Source organism: Thermothelomyces heterothallicus, assembly GCF_042370625.1.
Source record: "Thermothelomyces heterothallicus CBS 202.75 unplaced genomic scaffold P884_scaffold_3, whole genome shotgun sequence".
Taxonomy (NCBI): Eukaryota; Fungi; Ascomycota; class Sordariomycetes; order Sordariales; family Chaetomiaceae; genus Thermothelomyces; species Thermothelomyces heterothallicus.
In genome coordinates, this window is record NW_027192564.1 from 1,058,957 (window position 1) to 1,081,011 (window position 22,055).

At 59.8% G+C, this 22,055-nt stretch overlaps 9 protein-coding genes across 9 annotated transcripts; 4 read left to right on the forward strand and 5 right to left on the reverse strand.

Moving 5' to 3' along the window:
• Positions 1 to 44: 44 nt before the first annotated feature.
• P884DRAFT_289864 (nucleophile aminohydrolase) lies at positions 45 to 1,515 on the reverse strand. Its single transcript, XM_069444025.1, has 2 exons — positions 1,191 to 1,515; positions 45 to 1,089 (listed from the first exon to the last, which is right to left on the reverse strand). The coding sequence occupies exons 1-2, from the start codon at positions 1,314 to 1,316 to the stop codon at positions 397 to 399; spliced, it is 819 nt and encodes a 272-aa protein (XP_069300655.1). The 5' UTR covers positions 1,317 to 1,515; the 3' UTR covers positions 45 to 396.
• A 206-nt stretch (positions 1,516 to 1,721) lies between these two features.
• Positions 1,722 to 6,804, forward strand: P884DRAFT_217677 (uncharacterized protein). Its single transcript, XM_069439356.1, has 4 exons — positions 1,722 to 2,182; positions 2,245 to 2,914; positions 2,964 to 4,610; positions 4,668 to 6,804. The coding sequence occupies exons 1-4, from the start codon at positions 2,081 to 2,083 to the stop codon at positions 6,578 to 6,580; spliced, it is 4,332 nt and encodes a 1,443-aa protein (XP_069300656.1). The 5' UTR covers positions 1,722 to 2,080; the 3' UTR covers positions 6,581 to 6,804.
• P884DRAFT_217678 (ER lumen protein retaining receptor-domain-containing protein) lies at positions 6,805 to 8,827 on the reverse strand. The gene is made up of 4 exons (XM_069439357.1): positions 8,562 to 8,827; positions 8,416 to 8,500; positions 8,063 to 8,337; positions 6,805 to 7,972 (listed from the first exon to the last, which is right to left on the reverse strand). Exons 1-4 carry the CDS (start codon positions 8,571 to 8,573, stop codon positions 7,208 to 7,210), a joined length of 1,137 nt encoding a protein of 378 aa, XP_069300657.1. The 5' UTR covers positions 8,574 to 8,827; the 3' UTR covers positions 6,805 to 7,207.
• A 310-nt stretch (positions 8,828 to 9,137) lies between these two features.
• Positions 9,138 to 11,883, forward strand: P884DRAFT_289867 (uncharacterized protein). Its single transcript, XM_069444026.1, has 5 exons — positions 9,138 to 9,236; positions 9,293 to 9,329; positions 9,389 to 11,252; positions 11,324 to 11,494; positions 11,602 to 11,883. The coding sequence occupies exons 1-5, from the start codon at positions 9,227 to 9,229 to the stop codon at positions 11,839 to 11,841; spliced, it is 2,322 nt and encodes a 773-aa protein (XP_069300658.1). The 5' UTR covers positions 9,138 to 9,226; the 3' UTR covers positions 11,842 to 11,883.
• On the reverse strand, positions 11,884 to 13,175 carry P884DRAFT_255639 (uncharacterized protein). The gene has a single exon (XM_069441006.1). The coding sequence runs from the start codon at positions 13,101 to 13,103 to the stop codon at positions 12,009 to 12,011; it is 1,095 nt and encodes a 364-aa protein (XP_069300659.1). The 5' UTR covers positions 13,104 to 13,175; the 3' UTR covers positions 11,884 to 12,008.
• A 1,173-nt stretch (positions 13,176 to 14,348) lies between these two features.
• Positions 14,349 to 16,172, forward strand: P884DRAFT_80254 (uncharacterized protein). The gene is made up of 2 exons (XM_069446101.1): positions 14,349 to 15,160; positions 15,226 to 16,172. The coding sequence occupies exons 1-2, from the start codon at positions 14,612 to 14,614 to the stop codon at positions 16,144 to 16,146; spliced, it is 1,470 nt and encodes a 489-aa protein (XP_069300660.1). The 5' UTR covers positions 14,349 to 14,611; the 3' UTR covers positions 16,147 to 16,172.
• A 1,338-nt stretch (positions 16,173 to 17,510) lies between these two features.
• On the reverse strand, positions 17,511 to 18,887 carry P884DRAFT_192603 (uncharacterized protein; the record flags this gene model as incomplete). Its single annotated transcript, XM_069437690.1, has 2 exons — positions 17,511 to 18,596; positions 18,693 to 18,887. The coding sequence occupies 2 exons, from the start codon at positions 18,885 to 18,887 to the stop codon at positions 17,511 to 17,513; spliced, it is 1,281 nt and encodes a 426-aa protein (XP_069300661.1).
• Positions 18,888 to 19,345: 458 nt separating this feature from the next.
• On the forward strand, positions 19,346 to 21,190 carry P884DRAFT_282822 (uncharacterized protein). The gene is made up of 2 exons (XM_069443616.1): positions 19,346 to 20,157; positions 20,241 to 21,190. Exons 1-2 carry the CDS (start codon positions 19,653 to 19,655, stop codon positions 20,801 to 20,803), a joined length of 1,068 nt encoding a protein of 355 aa, XP_069300662.1. The 5' UTR covers positions 19,346 to 19,652; the 3' UTR covers positions 20,804 to 21,190.
• A 60-nt stretch (positions 21,191 to 21,250) lies between these two features.
• On the reverse strand, positions 21,251 to 22,046 carry P884DRAFT_327416 (uncharacterized protein; the record flags this gene model as incomplete). Its single annotated transcript, XM_069445537.1, has 3 exons — positions 21,251 to 21,672; positions 21,733 to 21,979; positions 22,041 to 22,046. 3 exons carry the CDS (start codon positions 22,044 to 22,046, stop codon positions 21,374 to 21,376), a joined length of 552 nt encoding a protein of 183 aa, XP_069300663.1. The 3' UTR covers positions 21,251 to 21,373.
• Positions 22,047 to 22,055: the final 9 nt, after the last annotated feature.

The following is a 22,055-nucleotide window of genomic DNA, read 5'->3' on the forward strand; positions in this document are numbered from 1 at the left end:
ATAATACTTATCATCGCCGACCCCATCGTGGGCCATACAAGTTTGGGTGCTGGATGGAAGATGAGACCCGCGAAGTCCCCTTCCGTTTGACGAAACAGGCCCCATTAAGTCGTTCTCCGAAGAAATATAATGTTGAGCAGAAAACTATCCGACTTCACGCTAGGAATCCGTACAATCCTAAGATCCGGTAACCATGACCGAAGTCGAAAAGAGACATCAAGGAAAGCAATAGCAATATGCAGCTAGCATTGGCATGAACGGTAAATGGTAGGTCATTTCGCGTTGTCTCTAAACCCGCAGCATCGCGATCCCGCTATTTGTACATAAACTCCCTTCTAGCTACCCGGAGACTTAACTTCGCTGGAGCCAACTTGTCGCCCGAAGTGCGCCAAGAACCTAAGTGTCCACCTCCATCACATCACCGCTCTGCTCCGTCAGCTCATGCACGGTCACAAACTTGCTCAAATCCTCCTTGTGGATGACCTTCTCGTCGAGCACGGCCGTGGTGCCCTTGGGGAAGGTGTAGCTCTTGAGCTTCTGCGCGCGCTCGTTGGGCTTGATGTAGTTGCGCCGCAGCGTTGTCTTCTCGGCCGTGATGATGGCCACGTCCACGTTGCTGCCAGACCCCAGATCGTTCCAGATACCCGCCTCAATCGCGTCGGCGCACAGCTTGACCGCCTCCTCTTGCGTCAGGCTAGGCTTCCACTGCGTCTCGAACACCGCCATGGCCGCGAGCGAGCCCGAACCCATCGTCACGTAGGGGAGCTTGTCGGTCGAGCCGTGCGCGTGCACGGTAAAGAGATGCGTGCCGGTTGGGTCGACGCCCGCGACGACCAGGTAGGCACCAATGTACCCTTGGTAGCGGAACAGGTGCTGCTTGAGCATCGTCATGGCAGTGACCACGCGGGGCTTGCGGCCGGTCGAGAGGGCGTGCAACTCCAGGTTTGAGCTGATCAGGCTGGTCGTAAACTCGGTGTCGGCGGCCGTGCCGGCGCCGGCGCACCAGATGTTGGGCGTGATGTAGTGCAGCTTCTCGCAGTTCTTGTCGGCAACGATCGGGCCTGATGTTGCTCGTGTGTCGGCCGCGATCTAGAACAACAGTTTCGGGTCAGCGGGAAGGTGTTTCTTCTTCTTCTTCTTCTTCTTCTTCTTTTTTTTTTGCACCCTCATGCAGGATAATATCAACCCACCACTACGCCACCGTCGTATATGCAACCGACAATGGTTGTTCCTGTACTGGTGGCCTTGGGCAGCGGTACGCCCCGCGCGTGGAGCGCCGCATTGCGGTTGTAGTTTGAGAAATCGAAGCCGGGCATCCTGGCGGTTGAGCTGCCTTAATCAAGGCAGGGGGTTTGATCTGAACCTGGGATAGTAGATTGTCCAGATTTTTGTGTTCGTCGGTAAGGGCAACTCGTTGGCGGGGATTCGTTGTGGTAGGTGGTGGGTGGTTGGCCGTTGTTGGCGGGAGCTGATGACGAGGCTAAGGTTGCCTTCCCGCCGCCCACAGGCGAGGCACAGGGCGGTCGTGCTCCCCCCCCCCACAAAAAAGTGTACACGCCAAGGAGATGCTGCCTGACTCCACTGGCGCTAGTTAGGCCACAGGGGATGATTGAAGCTGGCCCAAGCTCTTCCACACGTGATGAAAGCTAGCCAAAACGGGCAACATTTGAAGATGCGCAAGGGTGTTTGCCGCTGGGCTGGACCGCGAGAGCAACGGCAGGCAAAAAAATCGTGGGTCGCGTTCTGAAAGCTGTTGACGGACATTTGAATCCCGCCCAACGACAACACCAAGACTAAAACACACACCTTACGCTCCCAGCGACGGACAAGTAGCACCCCGCAAACCGAATCTTATTTGGACGACCCTCACTCGACAAAGTCTCGAGTGGTCTAGAGCGGATCATTTTCGGAATTGCTCCTTTGCATGCTTTGCACTTTCACAACCCTTCCCGCTGGCAACCGACTTGCGCGTGCCGAACGAAACCCTGCATTCCGACTTGCCATTACCTCCCGCAAATGATTAGACCCGGCCTCTGAAGGTCGCGGCCTCTCCCCGAAAGAGGCGATAACTACGGTAACCATGGCCTTCGGCTTCGGAGGTTCCAGCAACACCATGATGGGTGCTTCTGCTGGCGGGGCGGGAGTGACGCAGGGCAATGACCTCGAGGTCATCCAAACAGAGGTACTGCAGACGTCTTGCCGCATCCTAATTCGTGATTTTGGCACTGATAGTCGCAACCGCAGAGTCTCGGATTTCTGTCCATTGCCGGCGATGCCAAAGTCCAGCTGACCTCGAAATGGTCCCCCGCGCCTGCGCCGACAGCATCCCTCCTGAGTATCGCATCCCGCAAAGGATTGGTCGCTGCTGCGGGCCCGGATGCCGTTCACATTGCCACGACAGAGTCGGTTCGGAAAGCCTTCGAGGGTGAGAAGAACGGCGACAGCGAGGTGCGGTCGTTTACTCCCCAGGCCAAAGTGCCGTTTCCGATTCGCATCTCTCAGCTCGCTTTTACCGCTGATGAGCAATACCTGGTTATCTCCGCCGAGTCAGGTGGGGGTCTCGCAGTATTCGATGTCCAGGCGCTCACGCAGGGTGCTACCCAGCCCGCATTCGAGATCAGCACAAACGGCGAGACTCTGCGAGCTCTGATCCCGAACCCAATGCCTGAATCAGCCAACTTCTGCGCAATCGTGACGAACAACGGTAACCTTTTCATGGCGAATCTCGCAGAACGCCAGCTGGTATCGGGTTCAAACGGGCCAACGCTGCGCTCTCAGGTAAGCAGCGCAGCGTGGAGCACCAAGGGGAAGCAGCTGGTTGCCGGCATGGCAGATGGATCCATCTATCAAATGACCCCAGATGGCGCAGAGAAAGCTCACATCCCCAAGCCTCCAAACCTGGGGGACTATCATGGTACGTCTTGTTCATCTGTTGCTCCCTTCTCCTATGCTGACTCCTCCAGTTGCCTTGGTTTCCTGGCTTGAGAACCATGTTTTCCTGGTCGTCCATAACCCGACGAATGGCCAAGATCCATCCGCCTTCCACCTCATCACCCGGCAACAGCCACCCGGTGGCACTCCTAGTTTCACGTTCCAGAAACTCGCCGACCCCGTCGAGCCGTTCGTGTCCGACAAGGTTCCCCATCACACCGTCCTGAGGCTCAAGGATTTCCCTCCGAATCTCCAGGATCTACTCTTGGTTTCTTCGACCGCCACCGAGAGTGTTGGCCTGCTCTCACGGTCCAAAACACCCTTGGCGACGGATAAACCTGCCGAATCCATCACAAATGTCTTCACAACGACAGAGCTCGCGGACGATTCGAAGCGAGCGCAGCTACCCATGAGTGAGGACTTGACTGAGACTTATCCAATCGGAGCCGCGCTTGACCTGTCCAGCAAGAACAAGGTCTACAAACCGATTCCGGCTGACGAAATTGAGTTCTCTCCTGGTCCCTTGCCTGGTTTATGGTTGCTCAACAACGAAGGAGTCTTATCGGCATGGTGGATCGTGTACAGCGAGTCCATCCGCGGAGGTACAACATATCCAGGGATCGCCTCTGCCGATGCCGCTCCGTCGGTTTTCGCGGCGCCAGCCCCAGCCTCCACCGCCCCCTCGGCTTTCGCGTCTCCTGCTAGCAAAGCTCCGACGTTCGGCTCACCGTCTTCCGTCACGCCGGCATTTGGGGGTCCATCGGCGCTCGGGGCAAGGCCATCTCCGTGGTCGACGGCTGCGAGCTCGTCTACGGCCCCAGCGTTTGGTTCCAGTTCCTTTGGCAGCTCAGCATTTGGAAACAAACCAGCAGCTCCCGCCTTTGGCCAACCTTCGGGCCTTGCTTTGGGCCAGAAGGTATCTCCTTGGGCAACCGGGTCGACGAGTGGTGCCACACCAGCCTTCGGCCAAAGTGGGTTCTCCAGCGCCGGGGCAAGCGCTGGTAAGATCTTCGGCAGCGCTGCGCCCGCAAGTGGTGGGTTTGCAAACTTTGCAAGCAAGGGCGGCTTTGCAGGGTTAGCCAGTGCTTCTGGCGGGTCGAGTATCTTCGGGTCCAAGCCCGGCGCTCCCTTGACATCGAGCGCGCCCGAGGTCTCTATGGATACTGATACAGCCTTCCCACCCCCGGCTGCCAAAACCGACAAGCCCGCATTTGGAGCATCGCCCTTTGTTCTAGGAACCACGTTCAAGGCGGATAAGTCGACAGCCGATGACAACGATAAGCCGAAGGAGGATGGAAAGTCCTTGTTCGGAAGCGGTTTCGGCCTTTCCCTCGATGATGCCGCCAAGAAGCCAGCTGCCCCCGAATCGAAAGACATGGATATGGAAAGCACCACACCGCCTCCGGTCGAAGAGAAGCCCAAGTCGATCTTCAGCCAAGAGTCTACAACCCCCACCACCACACCAGCTCCCCAAAGGGTTGACTTCAAGAGCACAACACCGGCAAGCGGACCTGGCCTCTTTGGCTCCAAGACCACTTCTGCTAGCAGTCTGAGCAACATTTTCGGGGCCCCTAAGCCCGCCGCTTCGATCTTCGGCACGCCAAAGGTCAAGCAGGAAGAGAGGGACAAGGCAGATCTGTCAAAGATACCGGAAGCCCCCCTCCCGCCCGACGCTACTAGTAAGGCGGTCTTTGATCTGAGTTCGTCATCGGGATCGGAATACTCACCAACAATAGTTTCCAAGCCGCCGGCTAAAACAGAGGACGCCCCGTTACCGCCCGACTTCCTGGGCAAACCTGTAAAGAAGGAGCCGATACCGGAAGCTGCGCCATTGCCTCCAGATTCTGCATTCACTAAATCGAAACCCGAGGCAAAAGAAGAAAAACCTTCAACAACACCCGAAGAGGCTCCGTTGCCGCCGGACTTTCTCGCCAAACCGCCGGCGAGAGAAGCGCCTACTTTGCCTTCTGTTCCCGACAGCACTAGCGAGGGTCCGTCTGAGGAAGAGCAGGAGGAAGAGGAAGGTGAAGAAGGTGAGGAGGGCGAGGAGGGCGAGGAGGGGGAGTATGAATCGGAAGCTGCCAGCGAGGGAAGTGGCATCGACGTTGCCAAGGACCTCAGCCCGACGACTGGCTTCAGTCGGCAAACGCCCGGGGTGACACCACAAAGCTCGTTTGGTGGAATGGCAGGAAGTGCCTTCTCAACAATCTCACGCACCGAAGCGGACCAGTCGCGACCCCTCTTCGGCGACATCAGCAAAAACGCGCCTCCTTTATTTCCGAAGCCGGCCCCCCTTTTACAAAGCCCTCGGTCGCCTAGCCCGGTGCGAGGACCTCAGCGCAGCAATCTTCTCAGGCCTAGCGAACCGGGCCGGTCTCTCAGCGCTCCCGGGGTAGCATCACAGCTGCTGGGAAAAAAGACACTACCCGCGCAGTCTGCCCTTGGCTACAGCGCCGGTCAACGCGCTCAAGTGGACCCAAATGTGCAAGCGCAGCGGAAGCTTGCGGAGAAGAAGCGGGCTGAGGAGCAGGTACTCGTTGACCCAGAAGACCAAGGTATCCAGCAGATCTTGCAATCGAAGCTCGAGCCGACGCTACAAATGCACGAGTTCTTTGCCGTCCGGTCGAAATTAGAGCCGCTGAACCCGGGGCGAGAAGAAGTACCCGGTGCTTGCGAGACGCTCTGGAGAGACGTCAATCGTATGATTGACATCCTAGGCTTGAATTCGCGGTCACTGCAGTCGTTTATCCTGGGCCATAGCACACAGTTCAAGGAGGGCGGCAGGACAAAAGAAGATCTGGAGAACATCGACGACTGGGTGCTGGTCGAAGCCAGCGAGCTCGGCGCTGTCCTCGACGACGAGATGGCGCGTTGCGCAAGGGGCCGAATACAAGACGTCCAAGCCGCCGAGGACGCCATCAAGGGCTTCGCCAGAGACCTCGCCAAGCTTCGCGCAAAGGAGGAAGACATGCGCAAGATTATCAGCACACACATCGACCCAGACCAGCTCGCCGTCGCCAAGTCCCTGCCCCTCAGCGCCGAACAGGCCACGCAGCAAAACGAACTGCGCCGCTCCTATGCCACCTTCACTCGGCTCCTTGCCGAGACGGAAGAGGCCCTGACGATGCTCCGCACACGCATCGCCTCTGCAGGCGGTGCCTCCGGCAAGACGCCCGTGCCCACGGTCGATGCTATTATACGCACCATCAATCGCATGACCAGCATGGTGGAGAAGCGCAGTGGCGACATTGACGTGCTCGAGAGCCAGATGCGCCGGCTTCGCTTGGGATCTGTCGGCCCGGGCAACGGCACCCCCGGCCCCCGGAGCCGCGAAGGCTCGCCGTTCGCCACGCCCCAGCAGCAGCGTAGGTCGCTCCTCCTGTCGTCGCCGGAGAAGGACGGCAGCGCCAGCAGTAGACTGAGAGAGTCGATGGCGAGCTCGGTGGCGTCGTATGGCGGGCGGGGTGGCACACCCCTCTCGTCGTCCGTGTCGTCGCTGTCGTCGCCGAAGAAGAAGCTAAGCATGTACACCGCCGAAGAGAAGAGGGAGCTGAGGGCGAGGCAGGCCAATCGGAGAGGGGCGCTGCAGATGCTGAGGAATAGTTTGGCAAAGGCCGGACCGAACGTATCCAGGTTGAGGGACGATTGACTGAAGCAGAGGAGAATGGGCTGGGGCCAGAGGGTTTGATGATCGATAGGGGAAGGTCGCATAACACTGCCGGGAGAGTGTGATGAGGTTGGTATTGCGGTGGAAATTGATAGATAGCGTTGGGTTGGACGGGATCAAGACTGAAGCTGCGTGTATATCTTGGCTGTACTAGTATGACAGGCGACGTTACCGCGGAATGAATAAAACTCGAACCACCAACCGTGACGACATTTTGGACGGAGAAATGCGCATCGTATATAGCAATCTCTCTCGCGGGTGCTCGTACTGTGTCATCCGTTAGGACCGTCGGAAGTAGTGTTACGCCTCCCTTGCTCCACTCCTTTCTCGAGAGCTTCTTCCGGTCGTCAGAACCACACGATGTGCACGCGTAAGGAAATGGATCGCGTGCTATAAGATCGCTGTTTACATTGGTAGTCGAACCGCCCAATACCCCGACACCCAGCTTGTATGCTACTAGACCAAAAAACAAAACCTTGGGGATACATTTTTTACACCGTAGAGCACAGATTCCAGGATACCCGTATATTAATGCCACGCACCAAACCGCCCTCCGGCCCTGTGTCGGCGAGTCCTGCTCCGGTCTTTCTCAGGCTTCAGAATCTCCCTTCAATCGTCATCCCACTCGTCATTCCTGACGCCGCTCGGCATCCCGTTGGCGTCGGTGTGCAGCTCCTTGCCCTTCTTTTGCTGCGACGACGAGGACCCGGCGGGCGCAGCAGCGCCCGCCGGGTCCTCGTCGTCCTCCTCATCCAGCGCCCGCGCGAGCTCGTCCGGATCGCGCATCTTGGCGTCCGGGTCGAGGGCGGCGGTCACGCCGTGCTCTTCGTCGTCGTCGTCGTCGTCGTCGTCAGCCAACGCCCTGCCGCGCTCGCGTTCGTGCTCCAGCACGCCCTCGTCGGCGCTAATAGAGATGCCGCGGGATCCCCACTTGGGCCGCACGCTGCCGCCGCCGTGGACCTGGTGGTGGTTGAAGGCGTTCTCCTCGTCGTCGTCGGCGTCGGCGCCGTCGATGTCGCGCGCGAAGCGCTTGCTGCCAAAGATGCGGCGCAGCAGCCAGCCGCGGGACAGGTCGTCGGCGTCGACGACGCCGCCGTTGCGGAGCTTGACGCGCTGGCGCGACCAGTAGACCCAGGCAAAGTCGAGGTAGAGGGCGGTCTGGACGACGCCGAAGATGACCGAGATGGGGTTCGGCTTCTTCATGTTGGTGTCGAGCTCCTTGAGGATCCAGTTGATCAGGTAGAGGCCGCGGTAGGAGCCCAGGAAGACGATGTAGAAGGAGGTGATGACGGTGGGGACGGTCGTCTGGCGGAGCAGCAGGAGCTGCGGGAGGACGCAGACGGACTCGAGGACTTGGGAGAAGACCCAGAGCCACTGTTGGCCGGTTTTCACCGGGGGAGGTTAGCGAGAGAAGGAAAGGGTAGGGGAGGTTGTGGCAGAAGGGAAGCACGGTTTGCACGTTACCTCTCGGAAACCCCACATTCTGCTCGGGTCAAAAATGAGCATGATGAAGGGGGACAGGAACAGGGACCCGGTCAGGATCAGGGCGCTGAGCTTCCAGGCCACCTCGCGCTCGCGGGTTCGCGGGTAGACGAAGCGCATGATTGCGATTGTGTAGAAGGATGAGAGCAGGTAGAAGACCTTGAAGAAGTAGTTCCACGCGAACGATTCTTCGAAGAGGTCTGTGTAGCGGGTGACGAAGACGAGGGTGTAGAAGAGCTGCGTCAGGAGAGAGACGCCTGCGGGGACAGCAAGGGCCTTGTCAGCGAAAGGAACTCCAGAGCAAGCGGATGCAGTTCGGGGCGGGGGAGACGGACCCTCGGAGCTTCTGTTTCGGTGGATGGAGAACACGAGGATGCATTTCGCGGTAATGTGCGACAGGTCGGCCGCTATCCTAAAGATCTAAGCAGTCGTGTCAGTCGGCGCCTGGGTCGCGTAGCGTTCCCTAGAGGAAGCAACGTACGGTCCACGCCATCTTGCGGGGGAACCAGCACTTTGGCCAAAGCTATCCGGTGTTGATGTGTTGGGCGCGAAAGGTATCTCGAGTATCGGGGCGGGTGGTCTATGATTGCATCACTGGAGGCGCCCGCCCGCTAGAGACAAGCTGGAACGAGAATTCCGCTGAATCTCGATTATTTATTTAGATAACGATTGGGGTTTTGGGAGGCTTTTTACTAGTACTGGACTTTTGGTGTTCCAGATGGCGGAGAAACGGGAGGTTTGCGTGGGTGGTTGCTTGTGCGTTGCGCGTCCAAGAAGCTTGGGCAGATCAGTTACACCGGAGCGACTCCCTAACATCGAATTACTGGTTGCGTAACAGGGAACGAGATGAGACATGTCAGCCCAGCTGGAACAGGGGTCCATTTGCTCTTGTGCCGCCAACCAGAGGCGGCACGATTGATAGTGCTCAGGGTTAGGGTAAGTAGATGCGCACCTACTGGATCTCTACACTAAAGCGGTAGTGGAACTGGGTGTGGGGCGGCAGCGATCCCCGGACCGTCGCGTCTCGGCTCCCCAAAGCGCGTCACCATCACCGATAAGCTGGTTGCAGTTGGAGCGTGGAGCGAGATGCTTGCCGATTGACAATTTAGGTCTCAACACATCTCCATACGTCCGAGTCCAGGAACAATGGCGACAAGTATGGCCATTCCGCCCCGATTCGTTGAGAAGAATACTTAAACTCACACTGCCCAGGACAGGAACGCATGCGCGATCGCATGCGCGGGGCAGGGTGAGGCGGCCCGACAGTCAGCCGCAATGATAATAAACCCCCCGTTGACCGCAGAGCAGGAGACACAATGTTGGAGATATCGATTTCGGTTTCATCATTCCCGTCGCTGAAGAGCCCGCAACAGAGATTGCTGAAGAACCCGAAGAGCAACAGCCCGCGATCGAACCATCGCCGCCGCCGCCGCCTGCTCCGGCGACACGACCGACCCCCAACACCTCTGCGAAGCGCAAACGCCTCGATGGAGAGACGTCCCACGTGAGCCCACTCCGGACAGCAGCGCCCCCATCCAGCAGCCACGATGTCTACAGCATTCCCGACGCCAGCACCGAAGCAGGCGAAACCGCCGCCACCCACCTGCCGCCATCCACCACCCGACCATCACCGCCGCCACAACAAGCACAGCCGAATCAGACCGCGGAAGGTGCCCATGAAGATTACCCCATGGCCGACGCCCCTCCGCTCCCGTCGAGCATCACCAGCACACAGCAGCAGCAGCAGCAGCGCCAACGAGGCCCGCTGTCGAGCATAATCTCCGCCACGAAACGCCTCTCCTTCGACCCCTCCCCGTCCCCTCCTCCGCCGGAGCGAACCACACCTACCGCCCGAAGGCAGATCCGAGTGCAGAACCATCAACAGCAACAGCAGCAATTTCCCGAGGAGATGGAGGTCACCGAAAGCCCCGCCGACGCCCCGGGGAGCGGCCGGCGGCGCCCGCTCCGCCTGGGCGCCGGCACGCCGGTCGTGGAGTCGAGCGCCCTGCTGCAGAAGGTGGTGGACCACGCGGGCGGGGAAGGGGGGGAGGACCAGTCGGAGCTGCACCCGCACCAATTGGGGAACTCGTCGCCTATCGAGAGGCGGGTGGCGACCAGGGGGAGAACGAAGGGCAGGAGAGTCGGGGTGGAGAGGAGGGCTGCTGCTGCTGCTGCTACTGCTGCTGCTGGTGGTGGGGATGGTGGGGATGGTGGTGCTACTGATGCTGCTGTGAGCCCTAGCGCTGGGCGGGGCGCTGGGCGGTCGGCCATGCCGGGCTTTGGAGGGCTGCTCGGGAAGCCGGCACAAATTAAGCAGCCGTTGGCCAGAGGCCAGAGTTCATCTGGTCCGATGGAAGAGGAGGGGAGAGAAGGAGAGACGGCGGCAGCGGAGGAGGAGGCTGAGGATGAGGATGAGAATATTGTGGAAGATTCGCTGGATCGGTCCGAGGACGGTGAGGAGCAGGGAGTTCAAGAGGAGGAGGACCAGCAAGAGGAGGGCGCGCAGGAAATCGGTGACAGGGAGGCTGCCCAGCTGTTGGGGAGGAAACGTTCCCGTCGAAGCCCGCCTGCACCCTCGCCCGAGCTGGGCTCCGGCGCAGCCGAGGAGTCACCGTTACCGAAACGGCGTCGCAGAAGAGAGGCGGACAGTCCCGCCCAGCAACAGCAACCCGTCAGGAAAGCCCGGGTAGGCAGGCCGGCCAAGCCGTCGCGACAACAGCATCCGCCGTCATCGCCTTCCCAGCAGCCGGAACCCGAGACACAGGCCCAGCCGAAGCCGAGACGACAGCCCAAGGCGAAAAAGCAGCCGAGGAAACCCAGGGCCGCCGGAGAGGGAGACGGAGACGGAGACGACGAGGGACCCTCTGGCTCCGTCGCCGTCACGGTTCAGCGCTTCCGCAAACCCCAAGGGGCTGGTGACGCTGCTGCCGAGTCCGACGACGAGTCCAGCGCGAAGGCCCTCCGCGGCGATATACCTTTTGCAAACCGGGGTGGCGTGAACGCAGTCGACGTGCTCTCCACGCTCTGCGAAGAGCTCATCGAGGCGTACATGGGCAAGCTCGAGGAGCGCGGGAGGGCGGCCGAGGACGCGGCGACCAGGAGGGAGCAGAAGACCATGTACCGGGCACTGGAAGCGTTCCGGGAGGAGCTGAGGACCAGGCTCCTGGAGCACGTAAGTGCCGCGGCCGGCCTGCTGTTGGGGAGAGAGTTATAACGGTCACTAACGAGCGTGCTTCTGGCCAGACAATCGCACTAGACACCCTGCATGCCCTCCGGAAGAGGGTGCGCGCGGCGCAAAAGGAGAGGCTCGCGTTGCGGGACGAGATTCTGCGCATCCGCGCCGAGAGGGAGCAGGTGGCCCTGCGGATGGACGCGATACGGATCCGGCATGAGGCTACCAGCAAAAAGGCTTTGGTGAGTTCCGTTGTCTTGTCCAGTACTTCTTCTTCCTCTTCTTGTCCTTCTCTTCCTTCTCCATTTTTCCTAGAAAAGACAATCAACTGACACGGCGTGCTCCTCAGCGGCACATGTCGCTCTCGTCGGCGATGCACGACATCGACATGGCAGTGGAAAAGGGACTGGCGGCGCCCGAGCTATCCCCAGCCGAGCAGAAAAAGGCGGATCTGGCCAATCTGGAGTTGCTCATCAGCCGAGTAGCAGACCAGGCATGTACAAAAAGCGACGGTGGGGGGGCCCTAAAGCAGATCAAGGAGTTCAACGGCTTCCTTGAACGGGCCGCAGCTGTGTTAGAGCGCAGGTAGCCTCGCAGCGAACGACATGAGGATCCCAAAAAAAAAGGGGGGGGAAACTCCATCTGATGCCCTGTACCTGATACGTATGAAGATCATACACATATATGACGGATGAGTTATACAGCGAATTATTCGTACACACACATGGCCGGCCTCGAACCCGAAAAGAGTCTCGATTACGACGACTTTGGCCCGCGCCACGACGCCGCCAGTGACGCGAACTTGTCCATGATGGTCTCCTTCCCCTCGGCCTTGCGAGCTTCCCTCTCCTTGGCCTGCTCCTCCCACAGCTTCTGGATCTGCATCGCCATCTCGGCCTTTGCCCGGTGCTCCGCCCGGAGCGCCTTCTCCTCGGCCTCGCGCTCCTCGGGCGGCAGCTTCTCGAGCTTCTCCTTCCACGAAGCCAGGGTGGCGGCGCTGGGCTCGGGCACTTTCGCGGCCTCGGAGGAGGGGGCCCCAGCGGCGGCGGTATTCCCCCTGCCGGCGCCGCCGTTGTTGTTGTTGTTGTTGTTGTTGTTGTTGTCGTCGTCGTCAAAAAGCGGCTTGAAAGCGGGCACCTCGCGGCCCTCGGCCCTCGCCTTCTCGGCCTCGCGCTCCTGGTCGAGCATGCGGTGGTAGAGCTCGTCGGCGCGCATCTGAATGTCCTCGTCCACCTCCGGGCTGCGGCCCTGGACGCTCAGGTAGCCGAGGGCCTTGAGCAGGCGGCTCTGGGCGTTGTAGCAGCGCTCGAACTTGTGCACCTCGTCGCGGCACATGGTCATGCGCGCCCGCCAGCTGCCCGACTTCATGCACTGCGACCACTCGACCTGCTCCTCGGCGCAGTTCTCGAGCGCCGCCCGCCCGATCAGGCCCCGCCGCTCCTTGAACGCCTCGATCACGTCCGTCAGCTTCTCGTTGTCCGACTTGGTCTCGGCCTCGATCTCGGCCAGCGGCCGGTACGTCTTCCAGAGGTGCGCGTACCGGCCGTCCGGGAAGAGCGACTGGGGCGGGACGCGGGGCTGTTGTTGTTCTACGGCAGAGTCGGAGGCATTGGTGGTTGCATTGGTGGTTGCAGTGGTGGTTGCGGTGGTGGTGGGTGGCTGGGCGGCTTGGTCTGGTGGCTGCTGCTGTGCTTGCTGGGGAGGGGCAGCTGCTGTCTTGGAGGTTGGCGGAGCGTTGTACTTGACCGGCGACTCCCTCTCGAGGAACTCGCGCAGCTTCGGGTCCAGCCGCCGCAGCGGATCGGAGCTGCTATTATCGGAACCGCCGAACCAGCCGTCGAACCAGCCCATTGCGCTGATTTCGTCGTTGGGGAGGAAAAAGGTGGGGAGCGGGGATGATTGTCGGCTCAGATGGGTCGAATTGGGAGTCGGTCGTCGATGAAGGAGCTGCCGTTGCGATGAGAGGAGTCCGTAGAATTTAGGCGGGGACGCTTGGCAGAACTGGGTAGGTGGTGGGTCGTGGCACCCTGCCGAGACCCGATCTTAGTTATTAGTTAGTGTGCTCAGTGGGATTCGCGAGCACGGAGTGTGGCTTCGCAGGCACATTCCACCTACCTTCCTTACTGGGGCAGGCATCTTGTCTACGGTACCTGTCCTGTTGCGGAACACAGATAATGTATCCAAGCTTTACCACTGGCGGTCCTACGGAATTGAAGGTGCATTACTTTCTGCTCAAATCCTGGGCCATCGTCGAATCATCGTGGTTTACCGTTGCTACCGAACCTTCCACAACCGATACACACAATGATCCGATTTTCCAAAGCAACCCGACAACCAAGTCGATGCGAGATGCGAGGCACACAGAGTGATCGCTTCAATCCAAAAGAGACAACATTACCACCATCCTGAAACATGATCGGGCATAGCTCACCTTTTCCAATTCTCCCTTTGCTCACATGTGGCGGAATGCTTTCACGCTCGAATTATTCCTAGGAATCAGCACAACCGCTCAGGAAGATGCTTGGGTCTCGACAGCCTCCCACAGGAGACGCTGAGGAAGAAGAAGGAAACCTGGAACTCACGGACCAGTCTCGCTTCTCGCTCTGACTGGCAAGTTGTGGCGGCAGGCTCCGATGGTCGCTCGCGCGGAAGCGGGTGTGGCAGGAGTCGAGTTTCATCGCTACGGGGCTCCCGTGTCAGGATATCGCTCGGGCCCCCTTGCCTACCTCGATTTTGCCTTTTGAGCCGCAAACCCAAGCCGGAACGTGAACGGATGCCGCTCCAGATGTGGGACCCATCGTCTGATGCGTGACCTAGCCTCGACAACCTCATGGAGGACAGAACTCGAGCCGGTGCCGGATTCGCACGTTTACATCGCTGTCAAGTCTGGACTTAGTCCAACCCTGCCTTCTTGGGGCCATTGGGGGATGCGCTGTTTCGAGCGGCACCTGACTCGCCTGTCTATTTTCAGCACCCTTCTGGGGTGCCCCGGGAGTCAAGCATGGAGGCCGTTGAGCCCGCGGGAGCATGAACTCGAAGAGGGATCCTCAACTCCCGTGTCGCGGATCACGTGAGAACCGTTCTGCCGCCATATATCCTCCCCCCTTCCGGTCTTCCCTCTCATCTTCTTCCCCTCCTCCTTTCCTGCCTTCCACGATACGAATCCCCCCCGTTCCCGTGGTGGTGTCTGTCTTCTCTTCCGTCTTCATTCGCTTCGTGAACTGCAGGTCAGCGTATCTTTTTTTCTGCGATATTTGTTCTTGAACTACGAGTCCTTAACCCAATATAATCTTTGATCAGCCCAGCCTTGGCCTGGCTTGATACATACAGACCAACCAACCACAAGCTTTCGGCGCAGGATGATTCTTTCCGCCAAGGTTTCCCTCACGGTTCTGCTGGCTGCTGCCGCTCAGCATGTAGTTGCAGCTCCCCAACGGAACAGCAACGGAACCGCCCGGCAGGCCCCTAGCAACGAAGATGGCAACGGCAGTGGGATTGTCCGCATACAAACCCTTGCCAATCCGGCGCCAGCACCTTCCGCAATCCCCTCAGAGGTCCTGGCATCCCAGCAATCGAGTGCTGCGGCTGTCGCATCCGCCGTCGCCGCCGCCAACGAAGCTGCTGCAGCTTCGGGTCTAAAGGAGCTTCCTGGCTTGCAAGCCGACGAGTCTTCGGCATCGCTTCTGCCACTGCCCGCATTGGCCACTGGCGATGCCATCACTCCTCCAGCCGGAGCGGATTCGTCTACGACCGTCACCCCGGGCCCGACGCAGGTGGCATCGCAGTCGGATGTGGCCGAGACGCAGAGTCTTGAAGGAGGGCTGCGCCAGTTACCGGGACTCGGTGCGGGAGCGGCTAGCCCTAGCTCTTTAGCGCCGCTTCCGACTCCCCCCAGCGTCGACACCTCGGTAAGTCACGTCGGCCGCGTTGAAGGAACCCACCCCGTTGACTGAGACACTTTGCCTTTCAGCAGGCCGAGACCGCTACATCAGGGGTCGCTCAGATCATCGGGTCCTTTACAGAAGTCGTGGGCGAGACGACTGCAGAAGCTGTCAGCTCTGCTACGGCGGCTACCTCCGCCGCTGGCGCCGTCGTCGGCTCCTTCACACCCGTTACAGGAGGTACAACCGCCGCGGCAGTTATAGGCTCCTTCAGTCCCATCACCGCCAGCCCATCCGCCAACTCAGGAGCGGCCCAGCCCACCGCCTTCGTGACTCCGGCCCAGGGCTTCGTCTTCACCAACGACACGAGTCCCGGAAGAGGCGCCGCGCAGGCCACGGGCGGAACCTCCCTCCCGCTCCCAAGCGACGCAGCCGGTGTCTCTCTCCCGACCCTTCCGGGCCTAAACAACAGCACGGCGGCCACCGGCACCGGCATCGGCGCCGGAATCAGCAACGGTACCATAGGCGAGGACGGCAACAATAGCGCCTCCTCCCCGAGTCTCCGACCCCTTCCCGGCCTGAGCGGCACCGGCGACGATACGTCATCCGGCAGCACCAGCGGCGGTGGTGGTAGCAGCGACGGCGGTAACAGCTCGCTGCAGCCCCTGCCCAACGACCCCATCGCGACCGCCACCGCCGGCCCCGCCCCCGAGGGCGACCTGTCGTTGTCCGCCCCGTCGGCGTCGCCAGATGCTGCGGCGGAGGCGACGGCGGCAACGGCATCGGCGCTGACGACGCTGACGACGGTTCTGGCCAACGGGGCAACCAGCACGCTGGTCACGGCCGCGGCGGCCGCGCAGACCGCCGGCGGAAGCCGCGAGGGGGCAGGCGTCGCTAACGTGACCGCCGGGTCCGGGGCGGAGGGACGGGTCGAGGTGATGGCGAGGGGCGGTGTCTGGATGGGTGTCGTGGTGGGTGCTGCCCTCGGGATGATGGCGATTCTGATGGCATAGATTTCTCGCCAAAGTATGTTGCACTGTACTCACGACGTGCTGTTCCCTGGCTCACTTTTTTTCTCTACTCCTCTCTCGTTTCCAGTTTCGGACGTGGCGGTTCGCCTCTTGGGTATGTAGAACTACGGTCCGTGGCCGAGCTCCTTTTTTTTTTTTTTTTTTTTTTTTTTTTTTTTTTTTTTTTTTTTTTTTTTTTTTTTTTGCGGTGCCGTTGTCTGGGACGATGTTTCGATTTGAATACAAAGCCAGCGCTGGCTAGGTCTACACTCTGTAAACTCCCTGCTCTGGACGGGGGGTTGCCCCCGCCACAAAGGAGTTGCAGTGCAGTCCGTTCACGTCACAGTCTCGCCCCTGACATTGCGCGCCAACATCCTCTCCGGGGTCGAGACTAACATCCTTGGGGAAGGCGGAAGGGGTCGAGAAAAACGCCAGAAGAGCGACGAAAAGGAAACCGGGCGACAGTACATGTTGGTGTCACCAGCGGAATGGGAGGTCGAAGATCCCCTCAACAGCAACCTCTTTCCCAGGGGTATTTCTCACCCTTGACTGCTTTGAATGTCCCAACGCATATTTCCGCTGATGTTCACACGTTACCGAATTGTCGACGATAGAGTCCGTTGTTTCGAGGGGGTACCAGCGCATCGCCTCTTCATTTGTGTCATCGTATGGTTTGCCTTATATGTGCTATTGCTGTACGGGACGACGCCGCGAGTGGTCGAGGTGAGTCGCTATTAGGGAACGGATCTATGCGCCTATCTATTCTCCGTCAGACAGGTGGCTCTCAAGTACTTGAAGGTACTGAGGATCCCCAATCATGAAGAGCAGCATCATTGAACCTGTGGGCGGTTTACGGTACAAACCTGACAGGTCGTGCTCCGCCTGATCTCCGAGCTGGTGACGCTGGCTCAGGATAGACCCCGTTGTGGTGTGGTTCGAAGCGTCCAGAGGGGTAGAAACAGGCCTTCGCAGCCGAAAGGTATCGGAGTACGAATTGGAACAAGGGTATGCATTACCCGGACGGCCGCACAAAGTAGCCTGAAAACTCGTCCACTTCTCGCGGGTGACCTTTTGCGACAGAGAGTTAGAACAGGATACGATCGATGGCGTGTCAACGTGTCTCTCGTCCAAAGCCGGGACGACTTGGTTTGCACAGTACGGGGTTAGACCTCGTTGATACATTGCTCGTCGCTGCTCGTCGCTCCCCCTTGGATCTTAAACGCCCCCCCCTTTTAGCGGCTGCTGCTCTACTTTTTGTTCTATAGATGTCTTCCAGACTCGTATCTGACAAGTGGTGTTGGGGTATCGTCTGTATCTATGGGGTGGTCTTGGAAGTGACTGCTGCCGCCTACCTGTGGCCCGGCCCCTCAAATCTCGGCCTTGCCCAACTTCTCCGCTAGCTCATCGACTTCTTTGTCCTTTCGCTGAGCGACAGGCTCTTTTTGCGCCTCCTCGGCCTCCTTGACAAGCTTCTCGGCCCTCTCCTCGGGCTCAACCTCCTCCCCCTCCTCCTCCTCCTCCTCCTCTCCTTCCTCCTCCTCTTCTTCGCCCTCAGACTCCTCCTCCAGGTCACTCAGGCTATCAAGACCCCACTCATCCTCGACGACAACGTCGCCGGCCTGCTTCTCCTTGCGCGCCTCGAAGAGGTCCTGGAGCGCAATGATGGACTCGTCATCCTCGGTGAACTTGTTGCCGTTGAGCTCCAGCTTCCTGAGCGCCGGCAGTGCCTCCTCCACGGCCTCGGCGAGAGCCTTGACGCCGGACGAGGTAATCTCGTTGTACTGCAACCGCAGGATCTTGAGCTTTGTGTTCTTCCCCTTCTTGAGCGCCCTGGCGAGCACCACACCGCCCTTAGCGCCCAGCAGCGAGTCGCCAACGCCCAGATCAACCAGCTCGGTCCAGCCGGGGGTGACCGCGGCCAGAGCCTTGGCGCCGAGCAGCGTGAATGTATTGTCCTGCAGATCCAGGACCTCGAGCTGCGTGGCATAGCGAAGACCCTCGTTCAGCAGATGCGAGATGCCCTCCTGACGGATGCCGTTCTGCACCATCTTGACCTCCTTGACCTTGTTATGCAGCTTGAACGCCTTGGCCCACGCCGTCATGCTGCCGTTCTCGAGCCGGTTGCGACCGCAGATGACGGTTTCGAGGTCGGGTACCTGCTGCCCCGCCTTGCGCGCCGCCTCCTTCTTTGCGTGCAGCTCCGAGAGCGCATCGGCGACCAGGATGCCAGCGTGCGGGCCGAGGCCGTTGTTGTTGAGGTAGAGGTGTTGGAGGGGCACATGTTCCGCCAAAAATGCGACAAGAGGTGCTTGAGTGTTGAGGCCGAAGGCGTTGTCGTTGAGGTTGACGGTGTTCAGGTTCGGAAGGTTGAGGATCGAGGTGAGGAGGGAGGAGATCGCTTCGGGAATCTCGCTGAGGAGGCGGCCGGTGAATATGTCGGCGAGATTGGCAACCTGCGGAGGTGACCAAGTCAGTAAGTAGGCTGCAAGGCGGCATCGGCATCGGCATCGGCATCGCGGAGTTGCCCGTTCCGCCCGGGCGCGACTCACCCGCAATGACTTCTTCGTCGCAAGCACCTCGCCAAGAAGCTTGCATGCCCCGACACCCAGAGTGTTGCCGAGCAAGTGCACCTCCTCGACATCTGCCATGGCGCGGAGATCGGCAATGTGAGGCTCCAAATCCTCGGCAGTGTCCAGCTTCAGACCCCTCCCTTCGAGGGAAAAGATCTTGGTCGACGAAGCCATTGTGATTTCAAGTAAAGCGATATGCGGGAAATCTCGGCCAAGGCCCCCGTGGCTGCACGAAGTCGCGTTGCAAAGGTGAAGTCGTAGCTTGTGGGACGCGGAGCGCATGAAAGTCTCGTCGACCCCTGGGGTTTGTTATTTATTGTTATGGTGGGGGAGGGGTAAAACCAACAATGAGAACCCTGCAGTTTGGTCAACGGTGGCAACCTATCCGGCGACAAGCCTAAAACTCCACAGCTGGCGGGCAGTTGCTCGCCACTTGCTGATTGACCTTTTCCATCAGTGCGGCGCCGAGGAATGCCTAGTTAACTAACGTTACAGTACCCAGGTACTTCGTATGTAATCCGTACTGTACATTGGTAACTTACACTAGCTATAAGGTTGGTGAACTCACACCCCTTGTCCAGGGTCACGGCGCGACGATGCCGCCATCCGCGGCGCGAATCAATGGCTTCCGCCAGCTGACCTGCAACTTCGCAAGTCGGCATTCTCGCTGATCTCTCCCAAGCTTCGTGCGCCAAAGCCCGAATACCCCCGAATACCTGCGTTAATCCAGCCACACCTAGGTCTACAGGTTACTCTCTTTTTTTCGCCGCATCGAATTTCTTGGACCTCTGGGCAACTTGAAAGTCTTCTGGAAGCGAAAATCTATCAAAGACAAGCAGGACAGACAAGCAGGGCATTGATTGGCATCGGCTGCCAGCCGCGTCGAGCCTTCAATTTCCCCATCTTTTATTGTTCTTCCCGTCCTCCCAGCCTACCACAATGACCAGGGCAGACTCGCCAATCGAGGACTCGCCGCTCTCGTCCATGGCCTCCTCCGAGGACGAGTTCCCCGACGAGGTCACCGAGGTGTTGGATGACGGGCCTCCACCCAAGCGCCTCAAGATCACCGCCCGGTCGAACACTCCCTCGGCCGTCGCGCCTGAACCCGAGGCAGAACCCGACCCTCTCGAGGGCATGTCCGATGTGTCCTCCGACACCGACGGCGATGTCCCCAGCTCCCCGGTGAACGCGCGCCAGGACGAAGATGACTTCCAGGAGCAGATCACTGTCTGCGCGTGGGAGGGTTGCAAGACTGGGGACATGGGCAACATGGACAAGCTGGTCGAGCACATCCACAACGACCACATAGAGAGCCGGCAAAAGAAGTACACCTGCGAATGGGTCGGCTGCTCGCGGAAGAGCATGCCCCACGCCAGCGGCTATGCGCTGAAGGCTCACATGAGGAGTCACACGAGGGAGAAACCTTTCTACTGTTACCTGCCTGGTGAGTTATCTTACCAAGCTGCCACTGCCTCTTTCTTGGCTCCGTTTGGGAGACTAATGCAACCAAAAAAAAAAAAAAAATAGAATGCGACCGCGCGTTTACTCGATCCGACGCCCTCGCGAAGCATATGCGCACCGTCCACGAGACCGAGGCGCTCCGACCGTCCGACCCGGTGCCTAAGAGCATGCAGGCCGCGACGGGCAAGTCCAAGAACCTCAAAATCATCATCAAGACCCCGCAATCCCACGCCTCCGGCCAGGACGATGCCGTCGACGACGCCAGCCCGGGGGACGAGTCGTCGGGCGACATGTTCACCCCGCTCACTCAAGAACAGGGCTTCTCTCCCGAGGAGCTGAACATGCCGCTCGAGCGGCTGGTGAAGCTCTGCCGCCTGCAGGTGAAGTGGGCCGAGGAGGAGGGCGAGCAGCTGCGGGCCGAGTGCAAGCTGTGGGAGGACCTGTACAAGCAGGAGTGGCTGGAGAAGGAGGTGCTGTTGGACCAGGTGGTGCAGAGCGAGCAGGCGTGGCAGAAGCGACAGAAGGCGCTTCTCGAGGGGGATGACGATGTCGCGCCGGCGGGCAATGGCGAGGCCGCGCCGGCCGACGCGAGCGCAAGCCGCGAGGAGCCCGTCACGGCTGATGCCTGAGGGGATATGGAGCCGTCTCGTAACAGGATTTAGACCCCCCATAGTCCTCCGTCGGGGCTCATTGATTTTGCGGACGTGGGCGTTATGGTTCGGGCGAGGAGTTGGGGAACGGGGAAAGGGGCCTGTAGAGGGCAGGCGATGCGCTGGTTCTGATTACGGGCAACGGAGGTCTGGACAGTCTTTCAAATGCAATGTGGTCATGTTGCGGTTGCGCGGAAGACCATGGGCTACCGATCAATCCATAGGTTTTTGATTGTTTGAGAATTGCGGCCCATGGTATTCTTACCATGGGGGACATAGGACCGTCGTCTTCGCGGGCCGGCGATGGACACATCGCAGAACAGCAGGCTTACGCACCGGCGTTTAATGGCATGACCACAGCGCCGGCCGGGGGGGGGCGCCAACACACGGCTTCGGCCCAAACTCAACTAAGGCCCCCGCCAATCTCGACACGATCTCATCACTACGACCACGCCCAAGCGACACCATGCATCAACAACTCTGAGCAATCAACGGATCTACCTCTCTCCCATCCCTCGAAGACAGCCCGGATCACCTCAGAAACGAGCATCACCACCTCTTCTTCTTCTTCTTCTTATCCGCCTCGGCGTTCTTGAACGGCCACCCGCTCGTGCTCTTGTCCGCCCCCGTCCGCCGGCTGACTCGCCTGTTCCTGTCGCCCGCAAACAAGAGCACCCACAGCCCGTACGCCGCCAGCACGCTGCTGGCGAGGCAGCCCAGCAGGTCTGCCGTCTGCCCGCGGGTCGCGTGGTAGCGCGTGTAGGCGTAAAACGCCGCGGCCGCGTGGTAGAGGGTCGTCACCAGCACGGCGGCGGACGCGGAGGGGGTCGGGTTCGACGTGTCGGGCGCTATTTATTTTCGAGTGTGAGTGTGAGTGTGAGTGTGCGGAAGGGGAGTGGGAGACAGACGGTTAGCTGGCGAGTCGAGCGGCAGGGCACCCGAGAGAACGAGGAGGAGGCTGGCCAGGGCTAGTTGTGCGAGCCCGAGGGAGCGGGCAAAGTACTGCTCCAGAGACGGATTGGCGACACCGTATGGCGTCCCCTGCGCAGGGCCGTCGGCCTGGAGGAGGGTGCTGATGAGCGAGGGCCAGACGATGAGCGTCGTGGCCTGGATCGCTAGCCAGGCCAAACTGGCCGCGCTGTATGTTGACACGGACTGGAAGATCAGCATACGCAGCAGAAGGAAGAAGGGGAGTATGATAAGGTAGTCAACTTACGTCCATTGCCCTGCC

Coding starts and splice junctions, on each gene's coding strand:
- P884DRAFT_289864 (XM_069444025.1), bottom strand. CDS start 1,316: ATGCCCGGCTTCGATTTCTCAAACTACAACCGCAATGCGGCGCTCCAC. Junction 1,090..1,190: donor TATACGACGGTGGCGTAGTG/GTGGGTTGATAT, acceptor CTGTTGTTCTAG/ATCGCGGCCGACACACGAGC.
- P884DRAFT_289867 (XM_069444026.1), top strand. Junction 9,330..9,388: donor GATCGCATGCGCGGGGCAGG/GTGAGGCGGCCC, acceptor ACCGCAGAGCAG/GAGACACAATGTTGGAGATA. Junction 11,253..11,323: donor GGACCAGGCTCCTGGAGCAC/GTAAGTGCCGCG, acceptor GCTTCTGGCCAG/ACAATCGCACTAGACACCCT.
- P884DRAFT_217678 (XM_069439357.1), bottom strand. Junction 8,338..8,415: donor CCGAAACAGAAGCTCCGAGG/GTCCGTCTCCCC, acceptor CTGTCCCCGCAG/GCGTCTCTCTCCTGACGCAG. Junction 7,973..8,062: donor GAATGTGGGGTTTCCGAGAG/GTAACGTGCAAA, acceptor ACCGGCCAACAG/TGGCTCTGGGTCTTCTCCCA.
- P884DRAFT_80254 (XM_069446101.1), top strand. CDS start 14,612: ATGATTCTTTCCGCCAAGGTTTCCCTCACGGTTCTGCTGGCTGCTGCC. Junction 15,161..15,225: donor CCCCCAGCGTCGACACCTCG/GTAAGTCACGTC, acceptor GCCTTTCAGCAG/GCCGAGACCGCTACATCAGG.
- P884DRAFT_255639 (XM_069441006.1), bottom strand. CDS start 13,103: ATGGGCTGGTTCGACGGCTGGTTCGGCGGTTCCGATAATAGCAGCTCC.
- P884DRAFT_282822 (XM_069443616.1), top strand. CDS start 19,653: ATGACCAGGGCAGACTCGCCAATCGAGGACTCGCCGCTCTCGTCCATG. Junction 20,158..20,240: donor TTTCTACTGTTACCTGCCTG/GTGAGTTATCTT, acceptor AAAAAAAAATAG/AATGCGACCGCGCGTTTACT.
- P884DRAFT_217677 (XM_069439356.1), top strand. CDS start 2,081: ATGGCCTTCGGCTTCGGAGGTTCCAGCAACACCATGATGGGTGCTTCT. Junction 2,915..2,963: donor AAACCTGGGGGACTATCATG/GTACGTCTTGTT, acceptor TGACTCCTCCAG/TTGCCTTGGTTTCCTGGCTT. Junction 4,611..4,667: donor CCTCCCGCCCGACGCTACTA/GTAAGGCGGTCT, acceptor CACCAACAATAG/TTTCCAAGCCGCCGGCTAAA.